The sequence below is a fragment of the Blennius ocellaris genome (genome assembly GCF_963422515.1).
Source record: "Blennius ocellaris genome assembly, chromosome: 4".
Classification (NCBI taxonomy): domain Eukaryota; kingdom Metazoa; phylum Chordata; class Actinopteri; order Blenniiformes; family Blenniidae; genus Blennius; species Blennius ocellaris.
The window spans coordinates 17,994,385-18,019,164 of NC_137653.1; the positions used below are offsets into that span (position 1 = coordinate 17,994,385).

The window sequence follows — 24,780 nt, forward strand, 5'->3', positions numbered from 1 at the left end:
AGATGGATTTTTTTTTCTATCCCATCTCCTGGAAAAAAAAAAAAGGCGGGTGGTGGTGGGGGGGGGCATCCTTGCTTTAGATGTGACTTCATCAATTCCTTTTTTTATACTGTATAGCTACTGTAGATCTCCAAACATCCAATATGCTTTTTAATGGGCCATGCTGTGGTGTTCAGCCAATGACAGAGAGAGAGAGAGAGAGAGAGAGAGAGAGAGAGAGAGAGAGAGAGAGAGAGAGAGAGAGAGAGAGAGAGAGAGAGAGAGAGAGAGAGAGCCACTGCTGGCAGCATGAATAAAGGCAGGCAATGTGCAGGAGGGGAGGGGAGAGGAGGGGGCGGGCCGAGGCCGCGGAAGGCTACGGGAAAACGAGGTAGGAGGCGGGGCCTTTTCCCTCTCGCGGCGTATGTGCATTTGTGCGCTTCCCCGCTCACCCCTCCCCTTTTTAAAGCAGCCCCCCCCCCCTCTCTCTCCCTCCCTCCCTCCCTCCTCCACCTCCCCTCCTCCTCCCATCGTGCTGCTTGCCCGCCCCTGAGTCTGGAGCAGCAAGCAGCGGTGGAGCCTCACTGCCTCTCCTCGCCTCACAGTGCGGGAATATAGCCGAGCCGGAGAGACAGAATGGATACGGAAGGGAGCCAGAGCAGCCTGTCCTCCAGCACGGACAACTCCCCCCACGACCCCTGGTAAAGCCCCGCCGGAGCCCGCCCGCCCGCCTCGCGCGCCTCCTCGGCCCGGTTTGAGTTCACCTTGGACTTTAGTTGAGTTCAGTGCGCGAGCAAAGAGCCGCGCCGAGACAAAAGACAAGCACGCCGTGGGTTCCTGTGCGAGCGCGCGCGCGCGTGTGTGTCTGTGTGTGTGTCAGAGCGTGTGTGTGTTTGTGTGTATGTGTGTGTGGGATGGATCCACTCAGCGGAGGAGACACAGGCGCACCGCTGCTTTCCGCCTGTTTCCCTCCTCCTCTTGTTTGTTTATTTATCTCGCTTTTCCTCCAGAAGGCCACATCGCAACTTCTCCCTCCATCATCTGGAAAATCCTCCTCTCTTTCCTCCTCCTCTAGGGGATTATAACGGCCCCGACTGGCCCGATTGGCGACTTCGCAACATGGCCGATGCTTTCTTCTTTACTTTATTGATGCTATATTACACATAAATCCTGTAGATTTACACCGCTCCACCACCACCTCCATCTCTCCCTCCCTCCCTCCGCCGGTGCATGTGTCTGTGTTGTGCCTTGAAAAGACGCGTTTTTTCCCCCTCTACCCTGTGTGACTTACGGCTTGTATTTCTCTCATTCAGCAAAATGTTCATCGGGGGTCTGAGTTGGCAGACAACACAAGGTGAGCTGTCCCGCACGCTACTTCAATAAGTCTGGATGGAAGCCTCCTGTTTACTCCTCCGAACCGACACGCACGGCCTAAGAATAGCCCCCCCCCCCCCCAACCCTCTCCTCCCCCCTGTCTGTATACCTGCGTTGGTCAAGTTGAGAAAGAAACGCAGCAAATAGTTAAATCAAAGCCTCCTATTCATTCAGGATCAGCGCCCAGGATTTAGACTTGCAGGGACGCAGGAGATTAACACTGGGAATCGTGCGCACATACAACGACTTGTCTGCCTTTTTTCACCCCCCCCCCCCCCCTCCACACACACACACACACACACACACTGGTAATAACCGAGGGGGGGGGGGGGGGGGGGTAAGAAAAAAAAAGTGACGGGTTATTCCGCGTTGAAGTTGTTGTTTTGCTCGCGTCGGGATCCGGTCGCCTGATGCACGGAGCGCCGCGGTGGCCCGTGTTTATTATCCCGTCACAAACAGAACGTCGTCACCAAGTGGAGCTTTGTTTGTGGTCCGCGGGGGCCTTTTAATGGGCCGTAATGCCGAGCGGCCGTCTCTGGAGGACTGGAGGGGGGGACGACACAACGCGCAACGTGGTCCGGGCCCGACCCCCCCACCCAACCATTGTCCTCTCCATGTCTCTCACCATCCCGCCGGCCTCATCACCTCGAGCGTGGGCCTGGGTGCGGGACAACTCGTGCGTCTGTCTCACCCCTGTCTATGTGTGTGTGTGTGTGTGTGTGTGTGTGCGTGCGTGTGTGTGTATCTTTGCAGAGGGCTTGAAGGAGTACTTCTGTAAATTTGGCGAGGTGAAGGAGTGTATGGTGATGCGGGATCCCGTTACCAAGCGGTCGAGGTAAGAAGGAGGCGTGTGCGCTCCGCCGTCCTATCACTGGATGCCCCACCGCCGTCCATGCGTTCTCTCAACAACCCGACTTTACCTTTTTTAAAAAAAATATATATATTATTATTATTTTTTTATTTTTTATTTTAATTCCTCAATCTTTGTTTCACGTGCCCTTCCTGCAGGGGCTTCGGCTTCGTGACATACGCGGAACAGGCCGGCGTGGAGAAGGTTTTGGCGCAAAACAGACACGAGTTGGACTCAAAGACGGTGAGTTCTCCGAGGAGCTCCATGGTACCAGTTGGGGAACTTTTTTTTTCTTGCTTTCCCTTGTTGGATTGTGTGCGGCTTATTTTTTTTTTTCTTCCCCCCTCGGTGCATTTTGCCTCCCACCGTATGGCTTGTAAAGTTGAGGAGAGCACCCCCTCTCTTCTTCTCCTCCTCCTCCTCCTCCTCTCTGCTCATTTCCCCCTCCAAATCCCGGTTCAGGGCGCCAACATGAAAGCGTTCTTTCTTGGTCTTCATTGCCATGGTTACCTGGGGGACCTGAATGGGGTAGGAGCCCCCTCCAAAAACCCTGGCAGGTTTTTTTTTTTTTTTTTTTTAATGCAGAGCAGAGAGCTCACAAGTTTTTTTTTTTTTTTTTTTTTTTTTCTTTTTCTTACAAAATAACAGCACCTGGCTTTCTGGTGGCAAAAGCTCAAAGAGTTGTTGAGGAAACAGTAGAGCCCAAAACTGATGCAGGAGGGGAAGTGTGTGAGGTCTTAGTCACATTTAAATATTGATGTAAACTCTGAGGTCTGCTCTGGATGTGTTTGAATAACTCCTCTGATTGGTGGTGGTGGTGCTGGTGGTGCTGGTGGTGGGGGGGGACCTTTGTAATTTCCACTCCCACACCACTGACACATGAAAACTCAAATGTGGGTAAATGGGACAAATCACTCTGCAGGACAGAGGCAGTATGTACGCTGGTGTTTAGACTCATTCACAGAAGGACGTGAGTCAAAGAGGACGTGTGTGATCGGTTGCCGTTGGTTCGGTGGTGGCCCGGGAGCTGCTGGCCTGCGTTTTAGATTTTGCAGTTCAAATTCTGGACATTGCTGTCCCTGGTCATGTCGATTTTGGTCGGAGGACTGGGTGTGTCCCTCGCCTGCTTATGGTCCTACCTAAACACACACACACACACACACACACACACACACACAATAGGATCATTTGAGAGTGAAAAACCGGTGGCACGGAAAGGCACAGATGAGCCCGAGGGTAGAAGGAACTTGGAGTTGCTTCGTTTGTTGGAGCAAGCCTGTTGCGGGGGGCGACACCGGCCTCGGGAGAGACGACGGCGGCGATGTGACTGCACCGGCCTCCTCTGGGATTTATGTCTCCATAACAACTTCTCTGCTATTTTGCATCAACCTGAGACTGGTTTTCAGTTGGGCAGCTCTGACACGCACACACGGTGGATGTGAAAGCACGACGAGAAAAGTTTTAAACTGAAATATTCCCAGCAATGGAGACGAGTGGATCCTGCTGCACAGCTGCTGTAATATTTTATTACAGGGGCAGTGTTGCTGCTGGTAATCTGTCAATTTCTCTTTTTTTTTTTCCCCCCCAGTTTGACTGGAAGTAGGTTTTAAGCAACTGCAAAGTGTTACATAGTGAGTCATATTACCTCTTAAAACTGGGTACTGCTGGAGTACGGAGCCAGACCCTCTGTGTGTGTGTGTGTGTGTGTGTGTGTGTGTGTGTGTGTGTGTGTGTGTGTGTGTGTGTGTGTGTGTGTGTGTGAATAAGATGTGAACACTGGTTTGGGCATTTCTTTGGAAGCTCAGATTGGCAGGACACCAGCGTGGTAAGCAGTCGCCTACTATTATACACCAAAATACAACATAACTTCAGACAAAATGAAGGTTAATGACTAGAGATCCAGCAGCGGTTGCTCAGGTTGTGGCAGGTCTGTGGTGGGCCGCTGGGCACGTTGTGGTAACGTCTGTCGGAAAAGTATGGATATAGTTTTGATAATAGGCGCATTGATTTTGAACTTACGTTCTTTCACCGGACATCAGACGTACAATCCAAATATCCTGTAACCACGTCTGTGTTTTGTCTTTGTTGACGAATTGGTGAAGGGCTGACGATTGTTGTGTAGCAAACATTTATCTTTAGCCTAAGAAACAACTCGTTGAGTTGAGAAATCTTAAAAATCCCTTCTTCTTATTATAATGTTTCGCTCCTTTTTGTGTCTTTCCACGGACCTGTTCGTGCGTCACACCTGGACTCTCTCCACAGCGCTGTTTGATCAGTGTAAGATGTGAGAAAGAGATTCCTCGCCGGAATGAGGGAGATTACTCGATGCTCTGATGGAGTTTTTTTTTATGTGTGTGTGCCTTTTTATGCTGAGTCTTTTGGTTTGTGTGAGGAAAGACGCTTCAAGACACGGTGAGAGAGAGAAAAGAGTGGGTTGTGAGAAGTACATGAACTGGAGCAAGGTCCATACTGCCAGTGACCGAGTGATATCAAACATTTACAGTGGCGCTCCGTCCAGCTTTGCTTTATCCCCCCCACCCACCGAAAAACAAGGCGCCGGCTAAATCATCACTCAGACGTTACGATTTGCGTCGGTACCTGTGCTGCTGAACGTCCCATCCAGAGCGAGGTTGTCTATTGTTTTCCGAGAGTGGTCTGTTGAGGTTGTTGTTTTGGTTGGAGGTTAGATTTCCTGTCTGGGCAGAGTGTGGCCTCGGGGCAGTGTTGTGCTGGTGTGTTTCTCTGGACGCAGAAGAAGGGCACAACTGGTGTTTGTTTTCTTGGGAGAAAATGCTTCACTGGAACCAGTTGCGGGAAGGAGAAGAAACGAGGGCAGATATCCTGTGAAAAAAACGACTGCTCCTCGTTTCCTCGGCTCAGCGCGGGCTTGAAGTGGAGATTTGGATGTTATTATTTGTGGCGTATCAATGTGTGATGGATTATTGGGCACTTTATGATATTTTTTTCTTTGTTTGTTTTTTTGCCTTGCTCGTAGTGCTGTAGATTTTGTGATTTCTCTGATAATTCAGTATCACAGTTGCCCCCAAATGACCTCTAAAATAACTGAAGCTACAATGCTAAACTGATATTACCTTAGTAAAAGAAATTATAATTTTAGAACAGTAAGGGACAAAGCTGGGGGGGGGGGGGGGGGGGGTGTTGATGGGTGGCCTCCAAAGTGTGGGAAGATGAATCCACATCACAACCCTCTGATTCAGACGTGGGCACCATGAGGCCATACGAGGCCCTTTAGCTCTGCGTGACCGGCCCTCGGGGTGTCACAGAGAAATCCTGAATCAAATAAAAAATCACTGTCAATAATGGTGTCATTACATCTAAAATTAGCACATATTTCCACATTATTGGCCATTACGACATTATTGGTTGGGCCGAGCACCTTAGCTTGCAGAGCTAGCGATCGTCACCTCACCAAAATTTGTGTTTCACAGTAGAAAAAAAAAGATGGTGAATTAAAAGAAAAACAAAAAAATTTAATGAACTCAAAATGTAGAGAAAAAAAAGCAGTCGTGATCTCCAGAGTAATACTGGAACTCTGAGAAAAAGTGACACAGAGCAACATTAGCACATAAAAGCTGAGATAATTCTTATTGAGCGAAACTCAAGTCATCTGATGTGTAATGCACATTTGCGATGTGGCCCTTTAGGAAGATTAGTTGCCATCCACTCCCTGAACTCTAACACCCAGTAATAATAACCTTTAATAATTATTAAGATGTATATACTTACAGTTCTTAAGTCTTCTTGTTCTCTTTAGATAGTTTTAATACAAAATATCTGGCGGGACTTTGCATTTATCATTTTGCCCGATAACATTGTATTTGTCTCCCTTATGCTTGAAATAGCTAAAAAGAAAACACCAAAACAAAACAAAACAAGAAAAAAAAACAAGTCCCCTGATCCTCAGATTCATTGCACTGCTGTGACTCCTTAAACTTGTGTTGCCGTCTTGGTGCGGCCCGGCCACCCTCCGACAAGCTCCCGGGTTGTATTTTTCAAGTTTTACACCTACTTCTACTCGGCGGCACCGCTGCAGGTGTTGATTGGTGCCTTTGGCACCACTGTCCTTGACGGCACAGTCATAGTTGTCAGCGAGGTGTTAATATAGCCGCTTCCTTCCGTCATGAACATATATTAGCAGCAGCAGCAGCCTCTGTGGACCGCTGGCGTTACCGTCTGCGACGGCTACTGGCCCGACACCTGGCTACTGGAGAGCTCTGGTGCTAGCTTCCTGACTGGAAGATTAGCTGTTAAATGCTGACGTGGACAAAAAAAAAAAAATGTGTGTGTGTGTTGTTGTTGGGGGTGGGTGGGTGGATGGAGAAGGTGGAGGATTGCAGAGGGAGAAAGAGAGTGAGGCCCGGCTCCCGTGCTGTAATTAGTATGGATCTGAAAAGCAACTAATCGGATTGGAGGAAACAAACTGGATTGGGCTTCCAAGGTCCATGTGCAGGCTTCAGATCCGGGGATAAGGCTTGGACCTGCTCTAAAGGTGGATCTAGGGCGCTCTCGCCTCGCTTGCTCGCCAACGCTACCTGTGCACCACCTACACCACTACCCCCCCCACCACCCCCCCAATGCACAGCACCCACCCGGGTTAGTCCACCGAGAGAGGGCTACGGGGGTGGGGGGGGGGGTGGGGGGTGGCCATGGGGTTGGGTTGGAGGTCCTCATTAGTGAGCTTCGTTAACTAATTACTGTGCCATTGTTGAGCTGTGCAGATTGACCCTGCTGGCCGGAGCCCAAACCAAGTCTCTCCCCTCTCCCTCGCAGTATGTGTGCATGTATTGACACGCCAACTCCTTTTGTCTCCCCCTTGTGTTTAGCTTTTTGTTTAGCCTATATTGATTATATTGCCATAATGGTGGAAGCCTGTGGTGTCTTCCCCCCCCTCTTCATAATGCGGGTGTTTGCCATTTTGTTGCACGGATGTCTTGGCAGGTTGGGAGTGTGTGTGTGTGAAGGGTTCTTTGGAGGAGGTGCATTAGTCTATATGTGGATGAGTGCATATCTGGTTGTTTAATTACGTGTATGTCACTTTGAATGCATGCGTTTGGTGTTTACACTTGTGCTACATTATGTGGGTACTTGTGAATGTATGTGTGTGTGTGTGTGTGTGTGTGTGTGCCTGTGGGGGTAGCACGGGAGCCCCAGTTCCTCTACAGGCCCATCTGTTTTGTAGTCTTTGTCCTGTTAATTAATGAAATCAGAGGGGCTGCCTGCTGGGACGGCCCCGCTGCACCGCTACGCCGGACAGGCCCACTTTCTCATGGCCTGACTCTGTTTTCCAAATGAATGCCTCCTCTTTCTCCCTCTGCTTTTCCTCTTTCCCCTCCTCTCCCTCTCTCTCTCTCCCCCTCTCTCTCTCTCTCTACAGGCTTTTTACCTATCAACCCATCTATTGATTTGACGTTCAATTTTTTTTTCCAGTTTGTAACACTGGTGGATGCGCTGCGCCACGTGAGGTGACTATTGGTCGTAGATTAGCGTAGTCTTAAAAAAAAAAAAAGCTAAACCACTAAAAAAAAATCATACCGTAGGCTCTGCTGTCACTATGCTGCTTAGATTGAGCGGAGGTTGGAAGTCATGAAGCAGGATGTTAGTCAGACCATCTCACGAACACTCACTCATAACCCTTCTCTGTCACACTGGAAGGAGTGACTTTCCCTTTTTTTTTTCTTTTTGTTTTTTTAAAACTGGTAGTTCCATTTTTACCAGTCTGCTTCACACTGTCGGGTAGCAGAAGCTGCTCCGAAATGTCACTCCTCCGAAGTGCTATTTGTGAGTGTTGCAAACAGTGACCTGGCTAAGTCATTTTACTTTTTGCTTTGTGGCCTATCTGTCTTCCTTTAAGGCTAATCTGCCAGTCTGATAGACGCTTTAGTTCTCATGTATTATTGTTTCCTGTCTGAATACAGCCACACGTTACATGCTACACACAGCATATTCTGTTACTTCACTGAAGTGGAATGATTTTTTCTTTTTCTTTTTTTAACAGCATGGCATGACTGTAGTTATAGTAGCACTACCACAGATACTGCATTAGGCCTAACCTAGTCTAGCTGGTAACCTCCAGTATTTCTTTCAGCCTCTGTCCATGTAAAAGCTTTTTATGTATATATATATATATATATATATATAGGCAGGCAGGCAGTGTATTGATGTGACAAAAGCTGTATACCGTCATACATCTTTCCATAGTGTCTGATTACACCTGTGAGAATTCATGAGCTATGTAACTAATGTTCAAGTTGAAATGGTGATTGCAAATGTAATTATTATATATTAATATATTATATATTTACAGAGAGGGTGTTTGTGTATTTGTGATTTTTTTTTTTTTTTTTTTGTGACCGCTGTCACTGTCAGCGCGTTGTTTGTGCCACATAACCGCCTCGAGTGGGAGCTGAAACGGTTAAAGGAGGGTGGGCTGACCCGAACAGTGGAGGCCGTTACCTCAGAGCGACTTCGGGTCAGAACAAACAGTGGACACGCTGCTTCGCAGGGAAACGTTTCACAACAACAAGACTCCATGAGGTTTCCTTCTGCCTCTTGCAGCTGTTTGGTTTCTGGTGACTTGGGCTTACATTGCACCGAGGTGTCTACGTCCCATTTTTGCAATAAACACATTTTTTGGGAATCCCTTAAACGAGTGAAATCAGCATTATGCAGCTGCTACATAAAGCAGTAGTAATTACACGCATCTATTATATTACGATTTCCCCACTTTTGAGTCGCGATCGAGAGAATATGCAGTGTTGTCCCCGTCGGAGAGCCCGCTCTGCCGTTGCCCGCTGCTGGCTTTGCGTGTCCTTGTCACCTTTGTCTTTTTGCTGCGACCAGCTGGAGGTGACATGGCTCCACTCATCTTTGTGTCCCACTTCAAGGTGCAAAGTCCTTCTGCAATCCCTTCCAAGGACGCTGCAGCTGCATCTTAGTTACACAGTGTTGTGCTCTGGAAAGCAGTGGTAAATCTCAGGCACTTAAAAGTCCTCGTAGGATAAATCTCTCCCCAGAATTGTCTTCAGAAGCGGGGAATTATTGCAGGGAAGAGATGAAAGGATTGTTTTGAATATTGAACGAACACCCTCCCTTGAATCGTGCGTATTGTTTGCGTTATAAGTAATTATTTTGGGCGATTTGATAGGCTCTTTTTAGTTGCCAATATCAATTCAATATGTCTGATAGCGGCTGTGGGAGACACAAGGGGTTTTGCTTCACACATCCAATTATTAGAACAAAGATGAAACTCTAAGACCATAATACACCACAAGGTCCTGTGACCTAAAATCATCTCTCTTGTTGGCTTGAGTGAGAATAACACGAGATTCCACACAAATTTAAAATGCCAGGCCAGGCTTTGCATATTTAGCATTATTAAAGGGCAGCTCATTCAAAGCTCATTTACTTCTAATTTTATCTGTAACCTTGACCACTGTTGAGACATTCCAGTGAGGAGAAATATGGATATAGTCAAATCTGGCTAATCCAAAATGGAGGTTGTCAGGATTTGTGAGATTTAGACGAAGGAAAAAAAGAAACACACACACACACACATCTATCTGAAATGTATTCAGAATATCAAATGCTCATTTTGGATTCCAGACTGCCCTGCTCTGTCTAGTTTGTGGCTAAGATGTGTTTAGTTGTGTCTCAACACACAATTCAGGGAGCATACGTCGCCCAGACTCACTGTGGAGTTTGTTCACCCTGCCTGTTTGTTTGGCTGGCGTGTTTGGATTTTTTTTTTGAGGGGGGGGGGCCTTGCATAAACAAGGGTCTACTATACATATTCGCAGATTAGCATATGTTCTATTTCGGGACCTGGAGTCCTTCAGATGGGTTCAGACTTTGAGGCTCTGTGTTGCGACTAATTCTCGTTGGTTAACAGTGTGATAATTCATTGACGCCCAGGGTTTATTCCGCACAGGATCAGCTACTGAACAGCAGGTCCAGATCTGGAGTTTTCTGCTCAAAGAAACATGAGATGAGTGATGCATTTTTATGGTGGGTCCTCATAGAAGACAAGAACAGTATGAGGTTTCGAGTCGTGTATGCATGGGGTTATCAGAAACGATCGGGTCGTCGGTCATGAATCAGTGAAACCTTATGTGCTGCTGTAGTAATTCCTCAAACACCTGCTTTAATGAGAAAATCAGCTTGACTTTAAAGCCGCTACCACTTTTCCAAACTGACCTCCAAACTCTTCTCTCCCTCTTTACAGATCGACCCGAAGGTGGCGTTTCCCCGTCGGGCTCAGCCGAAGGTGAGTGGCCCCTGATGGGCGTTAACAAGAAGGAGGAGTGGTGGTGATGTCATGTCATGTCGCCCCTAATAACTCAGCCCCGGTTGGCGGGGATTAGAGTCAGTCACGTGACCAACTAGGAGCTGCAATCCACTTGTCCAGGCTGACATAATGACCCTGTACACTGACCCCCTTCACTGCCCCCTTACACACACACACACACACACACACACACACACACACACACACACACACACACACACACACACACACACACACACACACACACACACACACACACACACACACACACACACATACTGTTGTCTTACGCACATCCTTCACCTGTGCACACGCTCGACGATCCCAGCAGCCTTAAACTGAGCCGAATTATCGTGACGCACTAAAACGTTTTCAGGAATCTTGGAAATTCGATAAACACCAAGCAACTCAAAGTGTCTTTATCGCAGGCATCTCCTCTCTATAGGTAATGTTATTAGTGACGATAAAAAAAAAAAAAAAAGCTTTCTTATTCTTCTGTGCTGCTAGCTGGTGACCAGGACAAAGAAGATCTTTGTCGGAGGACTGTCAGTCAATACCACCATCGAAGATGTGAAGCAATACTTCGACCAGTTTGGAAAGGTAAGCTGTGCGCACACATGCTGTGTCTATGTGTGAAAAATCAGCTGTCTTTCACGTTGTTCAATACAGGGACAGATCCCCCCCATCTTCGAAATCGATTCGAATATTTTTATTTTTCAAAGCAAAAACTTCTCATCTCCGACGTCCAACTCAACATTCATTCATCATTCCCACTTTTTTTTCTTTCTTTTCACTTAGAACTGTGTGTTGTTGTTTTTTTATTTGCTGGGCACAATCCAGTCATCCCGAGACATTTAACATAGTCGAGACTTAACAGTCGAAAGAACAAACAATTCAAAACCTTTTTAAGCAGCCTTGGCGAACGCTTTCTGTTGGCCATTAATTACTGCCAGCTGACTCTTTCAGCTATTTATCCATTAGCTATTTTAATTATTCATGCACTTGCTAACAGTTTCCAGTTTATATCTTTTCCCAGCCAATTCAATCATTTATCTTTCATCCGCTGCTTTTAAATTAGGCGGGCGTGTGACTTTTCCTCAGACGAAAGTCAAGCGCGTTCGCTTGTTCCCTTTTTTAGCAGTGTTAAACGCTTGTTGTTGTTTTTTTTTTTAAAGCTAACTCATTTAATTAACAAGCGAACGTTCGTTCGTAACGTTTTGCCTGCTCGCGCTCTTGTTGGTTGCGTCTCCGGTGTCATAGCGAGCTCAATAGTCGAACCGGCTCGAGCAATATCACCAAACGACTTGATAAAGCTGTGATCGAATTACAGGAGGAAGCTGCAAGCGTTGTGTGTTCCCTCTGGCTGTGGCAGAAGTACCCCCTGGGGTGCACGTTACCCTTGGTTAGGGATTACTGCTCTAATGGACTGTATACCTTTGATAGATTATATTCATCTGTTGGGCCTGTCCCCAAAGCACCTTTCAAACGGTTTATTCCTTCGTTACTTCAGGAAAGACACGGGTGGGGGAAAAAAATAGGAGAAAGAGCTCGATTATGAGATAAACTGAGAAAATGATTGCAAGTGTGGTCATGTGCGGTCATCGATACTTCTGCTGGTTCAGTGGCGAGATTAGTTTGTCGGTTTATAGCTTTTTGTTTGTGAGTTGGCTCTTTTCTGATCACATTTCAGAGATTCTGCGTTTGTCCTGCTCAGCTACTTTGAATGAAATTTGGTGAAAGGCAAACACATGCTGTGGAGACAGATGAGCGACCGGGGGAGAGAGGGAGGAAGGAGGAGGGAAAAAAAAAAAAAAGGCAGGAGGGAGAGAGGAGCGGGAGATGGCAGGGGACTGAAAGGGAAGAAGCAACCCCCCATGGAGGGAGAGGGAGGGGAGCTCAGAAAAGGTTGAAGGGCAGAGAAAAGGAGGAATGCAAGATAGTGATTATTATAGGGGAGAAACGCCAATCTTCCCAGCCATAAATGCATCTAAACATCCATAATGGATGACACGGTAGGTTACTTTTTAAGCTAACTACACTTTAGGGGGGTTTCAGGAGTGTGTTTGAGTCGAGTTCAGCCTCTTCAGTATTAACTAATCACATACAACAGCTGCTCATGTAACAGCCACCCCCCCCCCCCCCCCCCCCCCCCAACCTCACCCAAAATCAGTACTTCAGACACCCTCCTATCACACACACACACACACACACACACACACACACACACACACACACACACACCCACACACACACACACACACACACATACACACACACACACCCAGCTCGTCTCAGCTTGTTGCCGTGGTGACCTGCCTTCGCCCATTGTCCCACTATAATCCTGTGTTGTTGTTTTTTTTGTTTTTTTTTTAAATGTGAGAAGTGTATATTTGCATGAATGGGACGATGTGTGTATTAAAGTGAGAGGGTGGCTGTACAGAGGAGGCGAGCTTGCACAGATTTGTCCAGATCGAGACAGACAGTGGGATTCACAGCCAGCGATCCAGTTGTCACAAACATGCGGCGTGCGGTTCTGCTGCTGTTGGTGAGCAGGACAGTCTGAAAATGAGCTTTGCTTCGGGACGAAGGCCTAATGGCTTGGAAGAAATTAACAACACGGAGCTCCTGCTGCCTCGTGTCTGGCTGTGTTTCCCTCTCGGTCGGCCTCTGACTCATGCTCTGGGTGTTACCGTATTCCCAGGTGCCGCTGGTTCAAATTTGAATAAAGTCTTTTAAATTCTGGGTCTCGGATGTTGGCGGGTTCGCGGATTTTCACGTGTGCGACCGTCACACACACTCTCAGGTGGATGTTGTGACATGTGTCATGTTGTCTCCAGTGCGTCGTTTCCAAAATGGCTGGTTTGCAGCCCCGTGCCGAATCAGTTCTCCCCGGTGATTACAGACACTCATATCTAAGACAACACTCCCTCCACAGGATGAGGGAATATTTGGACTGTTTGGACACGTGAGGCCAGAGCTCTATCATGGAAAGCGGCAATCCCACAGTGCATTCCTGCTGAGCGGGAGGTATTTCTTGTTTATTATCTGAGCTTGGTTACAAGGTGCAGGTTTGGATGGAGCAGGACTCAGTGTCCTGTTTGTTTTCTTACTGTGGCACCGCCTTGCAGGGAAAACACAGAATGCACCATGCATTTTGTGTGACTCTTTGATACGCGCTGAAGTTTGTTGTTTCAGAGTTCACCTCCGAAAGAGCACCTTCATTAGACAAGAATGGCCGCCCAGTTGACAGGTCAGGTGTTATGGACTGGGAGGTGTGTGTGTGTGTGTGTGTGTGTGAGATTTTCTAGCCGAGCAAATCTCTGCTCCTGTTGCTCAATGTCCCCCGGGCCAATAAGACTGCAGCAGCCATATTTGTGTGAGAAATGAGGTTGAGTCCTGAGGTCGGGGGGCTTGAAATCCACCTCAACATGGTGCGCGGTTCAAGCCACTCCCCTTTCGTCTTGGCCGAGGCTGAATATGCAACTTGTTTACATCACAGAGGTGTGTTTTGCCCAGAAAACTGAGCGCGCACTCAGATAATTTGATAATTAGTATATTAGTCATTTAGGCCTACAGTCACTTACATTTGATCCAAAGGAAATCCCCGTTTTCGCGGCTTTTCATCCTGCCTCCGCGTTCCTCAAAGTACCTTTCATGAAACACTACGATTTAAAAAAGAAAAAAGAAAAAAAGAAATCTCCTCTGAAGTAAAACGAGGGAAAAAAGTGGAGCAGCAGGCAAAGGAAGGAGTGGATAAGATGAAAAATGCAGCATGGACGGGGCAGACGGGAAAAGTTGGGACTCCACTCACCCATGTGAGCTGGCGATTAGAAGGCTTGACTGAACACTTTGTCTGCTGGCCTGTTTAGAGAGAGATGGCCGGAGAGCGAGAGAGAGAGAGGGAAAGAGAGAGAGAGAGAGATTCAAAGAGGGAGATGTGAGGAGACAGCAGGGGAAAAGAAAAAAATGTGAATGCCACCTTTCATAATCTGGCACAGGAAAAAAAAGTGTAATGGACCTGTCAGCAAACACTCGTTCCTCAGACAATAACTGCACGCTTCACTAAAACCGGGATATTTTTAACTGCTGCGGGATCCGGATCGACCCTGGTTTTCAGTGCACCTGAGAATGTCAGTACTCGGGGAAGATGACCTTAACTTTTCTCCACTCTCCACATGCATGCTGAGTGGTTGGCGACTGAGCTGCCGCTAAGCCAATCTCAGACCCCCACGGCTATCCAATCAGATTGTCTTACAGCAACCCTGGGCAGTGGACATTGTGGGATCGTCTCCTTATTGGTTTTGGCGAAAGGAAAAAAAAAAAAAAGGGGGGGGGGGGAGTGGGGGGGGCTGGTGTGCGTAACATAGCATCAGCTTGCACACGTGACAAATGTTTACTCGTACGCACGCCGCCGCATTCTCCTGGCGGGCAATTAGCCGAACCACATTAGCATGGCTCCCCCAGCAGTGTTTATCTGTTCCCTTCTTCTTTCTCCTCCGCTTCAGTCGTCCGCCATGAGAGCGGCTCGAAATCTCCCCGGGACCAACGGCGTTAGCTATCGGTCATCTCTTCCAGAATAGATGCTGCTAATGCTAACAGGAGGGCTAGCTGTGCGTGTAACTCTACTCTTATGATAACATGTTGGCTCGCAGCTGTCTGCTTACTGTCCTCTTCTCCGGCTCTCTGCTGTGTCATTGAGTTTGGACGACCGGAAGAGCGGAAGACATGAGAGGAGAGAGAGGAGGAGGAGGAGGAGGAGGAGGAGGAGGAGAGATTGAATGAAGGACAGTAAGCGGGGAGGGGGGTGAGCTTTGTGTGTATGTCCCTGCTCTATGTTGAGAAGGATGGGCGTGAGGGAGGTTTGTAGGAGCAGCCTTGATCCTCTCTTTATTCATTAGTTTTGACTTTTATGGGCGCAAACACTTGCTTAAGACTTGATCTCAATCAGAGTAGAAGGCGCCCGTCCATTTTTCCATCCAAAGATAAGTGTTAGGAATCAGACAGCGGGACCGTCCAGAGGCCTCTTGCCACTCATGTTACGCTGGTGTGAGTTTCAGTGTGCTTGCTGCCCTAATGAAAATAGCCATGTGGTCATACTCCGCACGTGTCTCGGTGGGATGCAGGAAGAAGAGGCAAGAGTTTCTGGGCTTAAAGCAGGAAAGTTGTACTTCCACAGAGGTCTCTTTCCCCCGTGCGTCTCCTCCTGCCGCCAGAGCTCGAGCAGAATGCTACAAACTTCGCTCCCAGTAAAGGACAAGTGAGGGTGGGAGGGAGGGAAGGGGAGGGGGCGGTGGGGGGTGGAATATGAATAGGGCAGTGGAGTGAGTGCAAAGAGGAAAGTGAAGGGAGCATAAAAGGAGAGCGTGTTGACAAAGACCCCAGCTCACCTTTGTTCTCCCCTCTCAAATCCAAAATGTTCACGACCACAATTTCATTGCTTCATCAAAAACCTCACCCTCTATCCTTGTTTATTATAATTTTTTTTATTGTTGTTGTTTTTTTTTTAACATCCCATTATTTGTAACCGTTTCCCTCCTTTCTCTGTTTCTGTCACACGCTTTCTGTCCTTCTTTCTCTTCTATTCATTGAAATGAGTTGAAGGAGGAGGGGGCAAGTTCTTCTAATTGAAATTCTTTACAAGGTCTCCATGGGAATAGTAAACTTTACAGAGAGGGAAAGAAAGACAGCAAGGGTGAACGAATGAAGGAGAGGGGGAGAGAGAGAGAGAGAGAGAGAGAGAGAGAGAGAGAGAGAGAGAGAGAGAGAAGGACAGTTTGTGAGAAAAGGAAAGACTTTCCTCCAATGCCTCATGAGTGGGAACGTTCTCGTCGTTTTCCCATTGATAGATGAGATTTAATTTTTCATAAACCTTGCACCGAACACCCCTTCCTGATGTCACCGTCGCTCTCTCTCTCTCTCTCTCTCTCTCCCTTTCTCGCCCTTCATTCCTCTTTTTCTTTCCTCCTTTGTCACCTGTCACCCCTCCCTCTCCACCCTCTCCATCTGTTTTCCCTCTTACTCCAATGCTAAAGAGGGACAATGGCACCCCATGCTGTGTAATGATGTGCAAGAGTGTGCGCTCTGGGTGTGTGTGTGTGTGTGTGTGTGTGTGTGTGTGTGTGTGTGTGTGTGTGTGTCTGTATATCGTAATATGTCGAAGCTCATCTTTCTTTGCTTTGTTCTCACAGGTCGACGATGCCATGCTTATGTTTGACAAAACCACCAACAGACACAGAGGTACGTGTGCAACATGAAGCACACACACACACACACACACACACACACACACACACACACACACACACACACACACACACACACACACACACACACACACACACACACACACACACACACACACACACACACACACACACACACACACACACACACACACACACACACACACACACACGTTATGTTAATATATGCCGACATACTAAGTGACGCATCCCGGTAAATGAAAGGAGAAACAGCGTGATGGAGCCATCGGGTGAACCTTAACAAAAAAAAAATGTCTTTTTGATGCTCTCGCCTCCCTTGTGTCATCTATCTCCATCGTCTCCGTGGGCGACGAGGGCAGCGCCTGCTGAGGCGGGAACGAAAGGAGTTGGGGTGGAGTCACTGAGACCTGTGGTTCACTGACAAAAGAAATAGTTGGAGCAACTTAACTGAATTGCTTCTATTAGACTGAAGTTCTTTGAACTCAATCGAATTCAGTTAATCAAGTCAATTAAGTTCAAAGTTTCCAACGGTTTTCTTTTTTCAGCGTAGTGATCAGGTCTTGATTCTTCCAGGGGGGGGGTGCTCACACACGCACAGTACTTCGCAGACACTCATTGCCTCCATTCATGCTCTCCACATATTATCACATTTGCCAGGAGTTGCAGAAGAATAACGCACTGCTGCCTTTGGATAAATCTTTTAAAGTGGCTCCATCCGGCCCGTAACGACTTTGTTTTGGTCTCCTTGCAGGTTTCGGCTTTGTCACCTTTGAGAATGAAGACGTGGTGGAAAAAGTGTGTGAGATCCACTTCCACGAGATCAACAACAAAATGGTACGACCAACAAAAGTTTGCCACAGTGTGTTTCAGGTCCCTTTTACGAAACGGTCGTTATTTTGGGGGAGCATTTTAGTCAGGATACATGTGGTGTTGGTCAGTATGATTACTCAGTGCTGGTTTCCGGTGCTGCAGGTGGAGTGTAAGAAAGCCCAGCCAAAGGAGGTCATGACGCCGACGGGCTCGGCCAGAGGCCGCTCCAGAGTGATGCCCTACGGGATGGACGCCTTCATGCTGGGCATTGGCATGTTAGGTGAGATCGGCTATTTAGGTATTTACTGACTCACTTCACGACAATCATTGCGGGGAACGGGGGAAATGTTGTCAAAGATGTATTTTGAAGTTGAAGCTTTGTATGTGGAGAATCCCTGTGATGTTAACTTCGCTGGAACACGGTGGAAGTGCATTTGAATAGGGCCCAATATTAAAAGCATGTATTTACATAGCCTGCTAGTGAAGTGCATTTACTAATCTGCAGTATTTTGGTTACATTTTAACATTGCACATGTTTAAAAAAAAAAAGAAAAAAAAGAAAAGAAATGATGTAGTGGATTCAGGCAGAGAACGTCTTCCTAACTTTAGTTAAAAATAACGCCTATCATTTGTTTAACATTTAGAGGTCACAGATTGAATGTGGAGTAAAATGCTGTTTGAACTGATTTTCATTGAGAAAACAAGCAGAGTTTAACATTGGCTTTTGTTTGGCTCCCTCTACTGGCCATCTGACTTCACATCGTGCTGACTGCAGTCTGACCAGTGGTTGTCGATGCCTTTTAGACCTCACTGGTTTTCCCCTCTTTGCTCATGCTGATGCTTAATGAGAAGACGCTTGTATGTTTCGATGATGTAGAAGTGTAAATAACATGTCCTTATGTGATCAATCGATGCTCAGATGCTATTTAAACAGTAAACGGGCCAAACATCCATCAGTTAAACTCCTTTTAGACAATTTAGAGTCACCGATTAGCCTCAAATGCAGGTTTTTGAACTGTGGGAGGAAAATTGGACAAAACCCACACATGCACAGGAAAACAATGTAAACTCTCCTCAGAGATTTTCTCACCGTGACCCAATAGCGCTCACCACAACAACACTGTATACCTGAAAGGTACAAAAAGACAGGTTTTTTTTGGTGTTTGATCATGAGCAAGGTCAAAAACATGGCCCTCGCCCAGCACCTTATACCGAGGACCTGATAGGAGGATTTTGATCTCGGACAGTAGTAGTTGAAGGCCTTTCACAAACTAATCAGTGAAGGAACTTCGCTAACAATCCAGTGATGTGATGCAGATACCCTCAGCGTGAAATATCGAGCCTTCTTTCATTTGGTGAACAATACCTAGGCGATCTTGCGGTCATAAAGCTCCTGTGGCGGTGACAAGGATCACGGATCACTTGTTGTTTTAAAGACGCAGACATTAAACATCCTGTTCCTGGAACAGTCCCAAAGAAAGAAAGAAAAAACTTGTGATATTATTATTAAGATCATTTATATTCCAACAATATATTTTCAATAATATTAAGACTGCAAACAATTTTTATCTTTTGTTTTTTGTTCAGGAAGCTGCTTTTGCCAATTACAGTTGAGCAATATCACAGTCAAGGTCAAATCGTTTTACTGAAACTCAGCAGCCTGGCACAGAAGGAAAATTAAGCTGCGGTGATAATCAGTTTTACACGGAAGCTTTTTTTTTTTCAGTTTACGGTGTGAATAATATAAACTAGGACTTTTTTTGTTCTTTTTTGTTTTTTTACTTTGGCCATTTGTTTTGTCTACACACCAACACAGATTGGGCTGCTGCCAAACCGAAAAACTGATTGTGGCTCAACTTATTTTCTTGGACGTTGTTGCGCAACCAGAGGACAAAAATCCTCAGTTGTGATCAGTGTTGCGTTATTGGGGGACCTCTGATGGAGCCGTTAAAGCGCCTCTGTGCTGTCGTACGTAATATCGGCGGCCCCCTACAATCTGCCGCTCTACATTTCTGGCATGAATATCATCACAGCGAATTGCCCGATGCCTGGAAAAACTGGAATGACCTTTGTTTTACTCCCTGAGATTACGTCGTTTTAGACCCCTTGCTCATCTTTAACGTGGATCACTTCACCAAAGACCTGACCATCGCTGCTCTTGTCCTCACAGGTTACCCAGGTTTTCAGACTACTACCTACACCAGCCGCAGCTACTCCGGTATTGCGCCCGGTTACACTTACCAGTTTCCAGGTGAGTCTGTGAAACAATTAAAACAAACTCGCACAAACACAGCTGACTCACAGCTGGATAAGCTCACAAGGGGCGAGAAGAAAGGCTGAGGGGGGGGGGGGGAGCGCAGGCTGCAGCACGTAGTTAGTTCAGCTGTCGGACGAGAAACATGTATGAACAACGGCAGCCACGTGAATGGACCTTTTCTCTCTCTCTCTCTTTATTTCTTACGCTCTTGGTTATTACCGCCTTCTCTTCGGCGTCTGTGGCTGCTTGAGGAATCGAGTGCGATTTGAAATAGTTTCTGCCCTTTGAAAGCCTCCTTTCAATTGTTGATGTTCCCGCTTTGATTTATATTTGTCTGTTTTCCTCTTGCGTTCTCTGTTTATTTGATGTCCTTATGTAACCCTCTTTGAATTGGCCCCACCGCCCCTCCTTTTCCTCCGCTCCCACCTTCCTGCCTGTCCTCACTGAAGTTGGTTTTTTAACTTTTTTTTTTTCCTTCTTCTTCTTTTGTGTGTTAATTTTGCTGTTGCCTCTGTGTTTGTGGCTTGTCAGACTGGCTGGCGGACGCGTGCACTGTATTTACCAAAGTGCTGTTTCTCTCGACCTTCTCTTGTTTCTAGAATTCCATTTAGAGAGGACCCCCCTCCTGACATCATCCCACCCCCCTGAACTGGCAGGTCAGTGGCTCTTCTTTCCTCCAAAGTCCCACAAGAAAACACAAATGCTATTTAAGAAACACCAATTCAAAACTGTACTTTGTGCATTTGACCGCGGCCAAAAAATGTTGGGATCTCCGAGGAGCGTCTTTAGTGCTACACTGCCCCGAGGATCAGTTTGTTTCCACAGGTCCAATGTTTGATATTTGATTTGAGTTCAGCTTTAAAAAAAAAAGAAAAAGGAACCAGAGCGACACATTTATTCTGTTCAAAGGTCACAGTTACTTTGTGTTTATAGTTAATAAAACTATGAGTAAAGTTTGCACATTTCTGCTGCTTCCTGTGGTTACCCAAGTAAAAAAAAAACCTCATTATCAGAGAAATGTGTTTTGCAGTGATAGTACTGAAGGTATAGGTTAAAATTACATGTGAAACCAAAATGAAATCTAAAGTTAATCCGATTTTTATAAGAAAAAATAGACTTATGACCTTGTATGACCTTGCTTACTATTAATTGTTTTTGTGTGCTATGAGCAAATCTATGATTGGGGTCAGTTAAATGTTATGGCATGTGATTACATTTACTTCATTGGTGATTATTGAACTTTCTTGAGTGTCAAAGACAAGGTATTTTTCTCACATGCTATGGAGGGTGCATTTGAAAAGTGTATTCTGCCAAAGCTCATACTCAAAGCAGTGGGATGCAGAACTGATCCTCGGCATGTTTATGTGGCCTCCCCCCTCCCCTCACATTTATTTCAGCTATGAGGCGCTTTGTGAGCCACTGCTCGACTAAGAGCTGGCTGCTTTCTCCCGACTCCACCGGTTAGGAGAAACTTTTAGCCTCAGGATGTTGTGGGCATTGTGCTCCCTCATCTGCAAGCAGGTCGGCCTCCAACGCTGACATCTGGTGGCTGTAAACTGTACCTGCACCTTTACTGGGGAAACGTCACCATCCTTATTTTCATCATCGTCATCATCATCGCGTTGTGTGTTGTGTTACTCAATGAATCCAAAGCCTGGCGTGATTGCATGCAGAATCAGTGTTGCTGTCGCCGTCTCATTTTCACCTCTTGGACCGGTTGGGTTGAGATGACATGACAGATGTGACGGCAGATGTCAATTCAACCACATTGAGCCGTAGATTATTGCTGATGATCTGATGTGAGAGCGACACACAATGAGTCCTTTGTGCAATAATTTGGTGTTTTGTGTAATCCCCAGCCATCCCCCTGACTGCATATGGACCAATGGCAGCAGCTGCAGCGGCAGCAGTAGTTAGAGGTATGTGTGTGTGTGTGTGTGTGTGTGTGATATACTGAGACAAAGAGTGTGTATTTTTGATAGCATGTGTGTACACTGGCCTGCTCAGACAAATAAAAGCATATTTTTAGACGCGCGTGTGTGTGTGTGTGTGTGTGTGTGTGTGTGTGTGTGTGTGTGTGTGTGTGTGTGTGTGTGTGTGCGTGTAGCCCTCCAGTGTCGCAGCCTGACTTGTCTCTCCTGCCTCACAGGCTCCACCCCTTCACGCACAGCTGGTTTCCTGGGCACCAGCAGCCCCGGACCAATGGCTGATCTGTATGCTGCAGCCAATCAGGACTCAGGAGTCAGCAGCTACATTAGTGCCGCTAGCCCCGCCCCCAGCACAGGGTTCGGCCACAGTCTCGGGGTAGGTCACACACAGACACGCACGCACACACACACACACACACACACACACACACACACACACACACACACACACACACACACACACACACACACACACACACACACACACACACACACACTTGAAATGACGCTCGAATGCACACATGTGTTGACAAAGCACACGTGTATTCATTGCGGTTCATGTGTCCTCAGGGTCCTCTGATTGCTACTGCGTTCACTAATGGCTACCACTGAGAAGACTCAGGTCACTGATGATGGGAGGGCTTCTCTGCTGATGAGCCAATCACAATGCTGGCTGCCCGATGATGGCACATCCTGATTGGCCAGCCAGTGGCTCTACCGGGCTCTCCTGGCTCCATGTGGCTCCACCCACCGACTGAATATCTTTTTAAATCCAGAACTCTTCTTTTGCTGTACTAATCTCACTTCAACATAACGCCCCCGTTTCTCCTCTTTTCTCCTCATGTAGTGTAATAACTAGAACCCCTCCTTTGTTATCCTTGTTTTTCTTCTTCTTCTTCTTCTTCTTCGTTTGAAGCTGAGAAAAGAAAACTGCAAAAAAAAAAAAAAAAAATCTCTGAGGAAATGTTTTTCATCTTTGGCAAAGATGCAGAGAACTATTATGATTTTTTTTTTTTTTTAATAATTATTATTTTATTTCAATGTGATATGTCATGTTATCATGAAATCCTTCTAAGCTGTTACTGATGTGAACAGAGAGAGAAGAGGCCGTGCGAGGTGGGCGTTTTTAACAAAAGGAAGAACAAATCCAACAAAGTCCTTTTTTAACTCAAGTGTCACGGAAACATGGGGGAAAAAAAAAAACTAAAATGTATATTTTGGTAGTCTTTAAAAACAAAACCTTTGTAATATTGTTATTAATATTGACATAATAATGATGATAATCTGTAAGGTATTTTATTCTGTAATTGGTTTTAAAGCAATGTTTTTATGTCTTCCTGTAAGATATTGTATATAGATGCGGTTGAGGGAGGGGGTGGGGGTTTCTGAACCTGCTGGCATGTCATGGGTTGGTTTGGAAAAGGGTTAACAACAATGTGACTGGACATCATCCATGACTATCTGCGGTCATCTCACTCCATTTATCAGTATGCATATGGTATATGTGTACAACGAGGGCCAGTCTGCTCTTAACGGGGCACCGCGATCCATAACAGCTCAAACAAACAAACAAACAAACAAACTTCCAAGAGTTCATTTGGCATATACCTGTACTTAACATTTATTTTCCGTAAACCAATCATCTTTCTGTGTCTGGCATCCTCATGAAAAACTACTTTGGATTAACACGGTGGACGACAGATGAGTAATAACCTTAAACAGAAGAAATCAGGGGTTCGTGGGAATCGGGGGGTTTGACTTGACTTCCTCTTTTTTGAAAATATTATATATATTTTTTGCGCAATTCACTTCTTAATGTTCTATTTTCTTTTGGTTGTTGTTTTTTTTTTGGTTATTGTTTTCTTTTTGGAAAAAAAAAAGTTCTTTTATGCGGTGTTCTTCACCGCGAATACAAATGAAGGACATTCTCAGAGAAGCAGTTGTAAAAAAAAAAAAAAAAATCACGATCATGTTCTGTCCTCTTATCACTATTGAAGGTGCATGTGATTGCGTCTGAGTGCGTGTGAGTGAGTGTTTGTGCGCATACATCAAGGTGTAAAATGGAACTACTTTTTTTTTTTTGGCATCGAAGGAGCATTTTGATTGCCTTTTATTTGTATTTTTTTTGTTTTTGTTTGTTTTTCTTTGGTACTGAAAAACTAAAACGATCACCCCGTTCCACTCTGGTTCCTGAACTCACCCCCCCCCCCCTCCTCCTCCTGACTCTCTCTTCCATGTCACATATAGTTTTTAACAAATTTCCGCTCCTCTGGAAGCAACGTGTTCTTGTTGAGGCACCAGGTTGCTGCTCCGTGTGGTGAACAGGCGGGGTTTTGGTGTTCAGGGAACCAGAAATGGAACAGGGTGTCGCTCCCAGCAGGCTCTGACTGCAGGACGCTGGCTGGTAGGAAAAGTTTGGGGGGGGGGGGGAATAAAAAAAAAAAGCTGGAACAAATTCAACGTTTGCAAAAACAAGTAGCTTGTTTGTTCAGCCTTCTTGCTGCAGCCTGTTTGATGTTTCGCACAGCAGAAAACTTCCTGACCCAGCCAGTAGTTCCTCTGTCAAGCTAACTGGGAAACGATGGGAAAAAAAAAAAAAAAAAATGGAAAAAAACAACAAAACAAAACAAAAAACAAAAAAAAAAACTACTGCTGGACACCAACACTGTAACTTTTTAACTTACAATAAAGCAATAAGTTATTTTTTACCTTACAAATGAAAATAGTACTATTATTGGTAATAGCAGACGACAAGTGGATAATTCTGCGGCATTAAGACTTATTTTCAGAAAAAAAAAAAAGATTCTATATTTTTCTGTTTTGAGATCTTGTTCCCCTTGTATGTTGATTTTACTGATGTCTTTTGTTGTGCTGATGTAAGGTAAAGGGCCAATGCTTTGAATGGAGCTTGTCGCTCTACGTGAGCACGGATAAAAGTTAAAGATTTGGTCTGTCCCCCGCAAAGCTTTACAGCAATGCTTTTCTTTTTTTTTCCTTGTTTTATTTTCTGACAATTTCAATTTGAAAATCCTAATAAATTATTCTAAAGCATT

General features: G+C 46.0%; 1 protein-coding gene across 2 annotated transcripts; it reads left to right on the plus strand.

The window, feature by feature from the left end:
• Positions 1–544: 544 nt before the first annotated feature.
• On the plus strand, positions 545–24,780 carry LOC308129036 (RNA-binding protein Musashi homolog 1-like). 2 transcript variants are annotated; one of them, XM_080494787.1, is made up of 14 exons: positions 545–680; positions 1,293–1,333; positions 2,107–2,188; positions 2,362–2,446; positions 10,446–10,487; positions 11,016–11,108; positions 16,697–16,745; positions 17,484–17,566; positions 17,705–17,840; positions 19,713–19,793; positions 20,399–20,455; positions 21,659–21,718; positions 21,949–22,103; positions 22,298–24,780. In XM_080494787.1, the coding sequence occupies exons 1-14, from the start codon at positions 616–618 to the stop codon at positions 22,337–22,339; spliced, it is 1,071 nt and encodes a 356-aa protein (XP_080350913.1). In that variant the 5' UTR covers positions 545–615; the 3' UTR covers positions 22,340–24,780. The 2 variants fall into 2 exon arrangements, with proteins under 2 accessions (XP_080350913.1, XP_080350914.1); XM_080494788.1 differs by having other exon boundaries at positions 17,705–17,822.

Excerpts from the sequence above, each read along its gene's own strand:
- LOC308129036 (XM_080494787.1), top strand. The coding sequence starts at position 616 with ATGGATACGGAAGGGAGCCAGAGCAGCCTGTCCTCCAGCACGGACAAC. Across the intron at positions 2,447-10,445 it reads ACGAGTTGGACTCAAAGACG|ATCGACCCGAAGGTGGCGTT; the intron begins GTGAGTTCTCCG and ends CCCTCTTTACAG. Across the intron at positions 17,567-17,704 it reads ACGAGATCAACAACAAAATG|GTGGAGTGTAAGAAAGCCCA; the intron begins GTACGACCAACA and ends CCGGTGCTGCAG.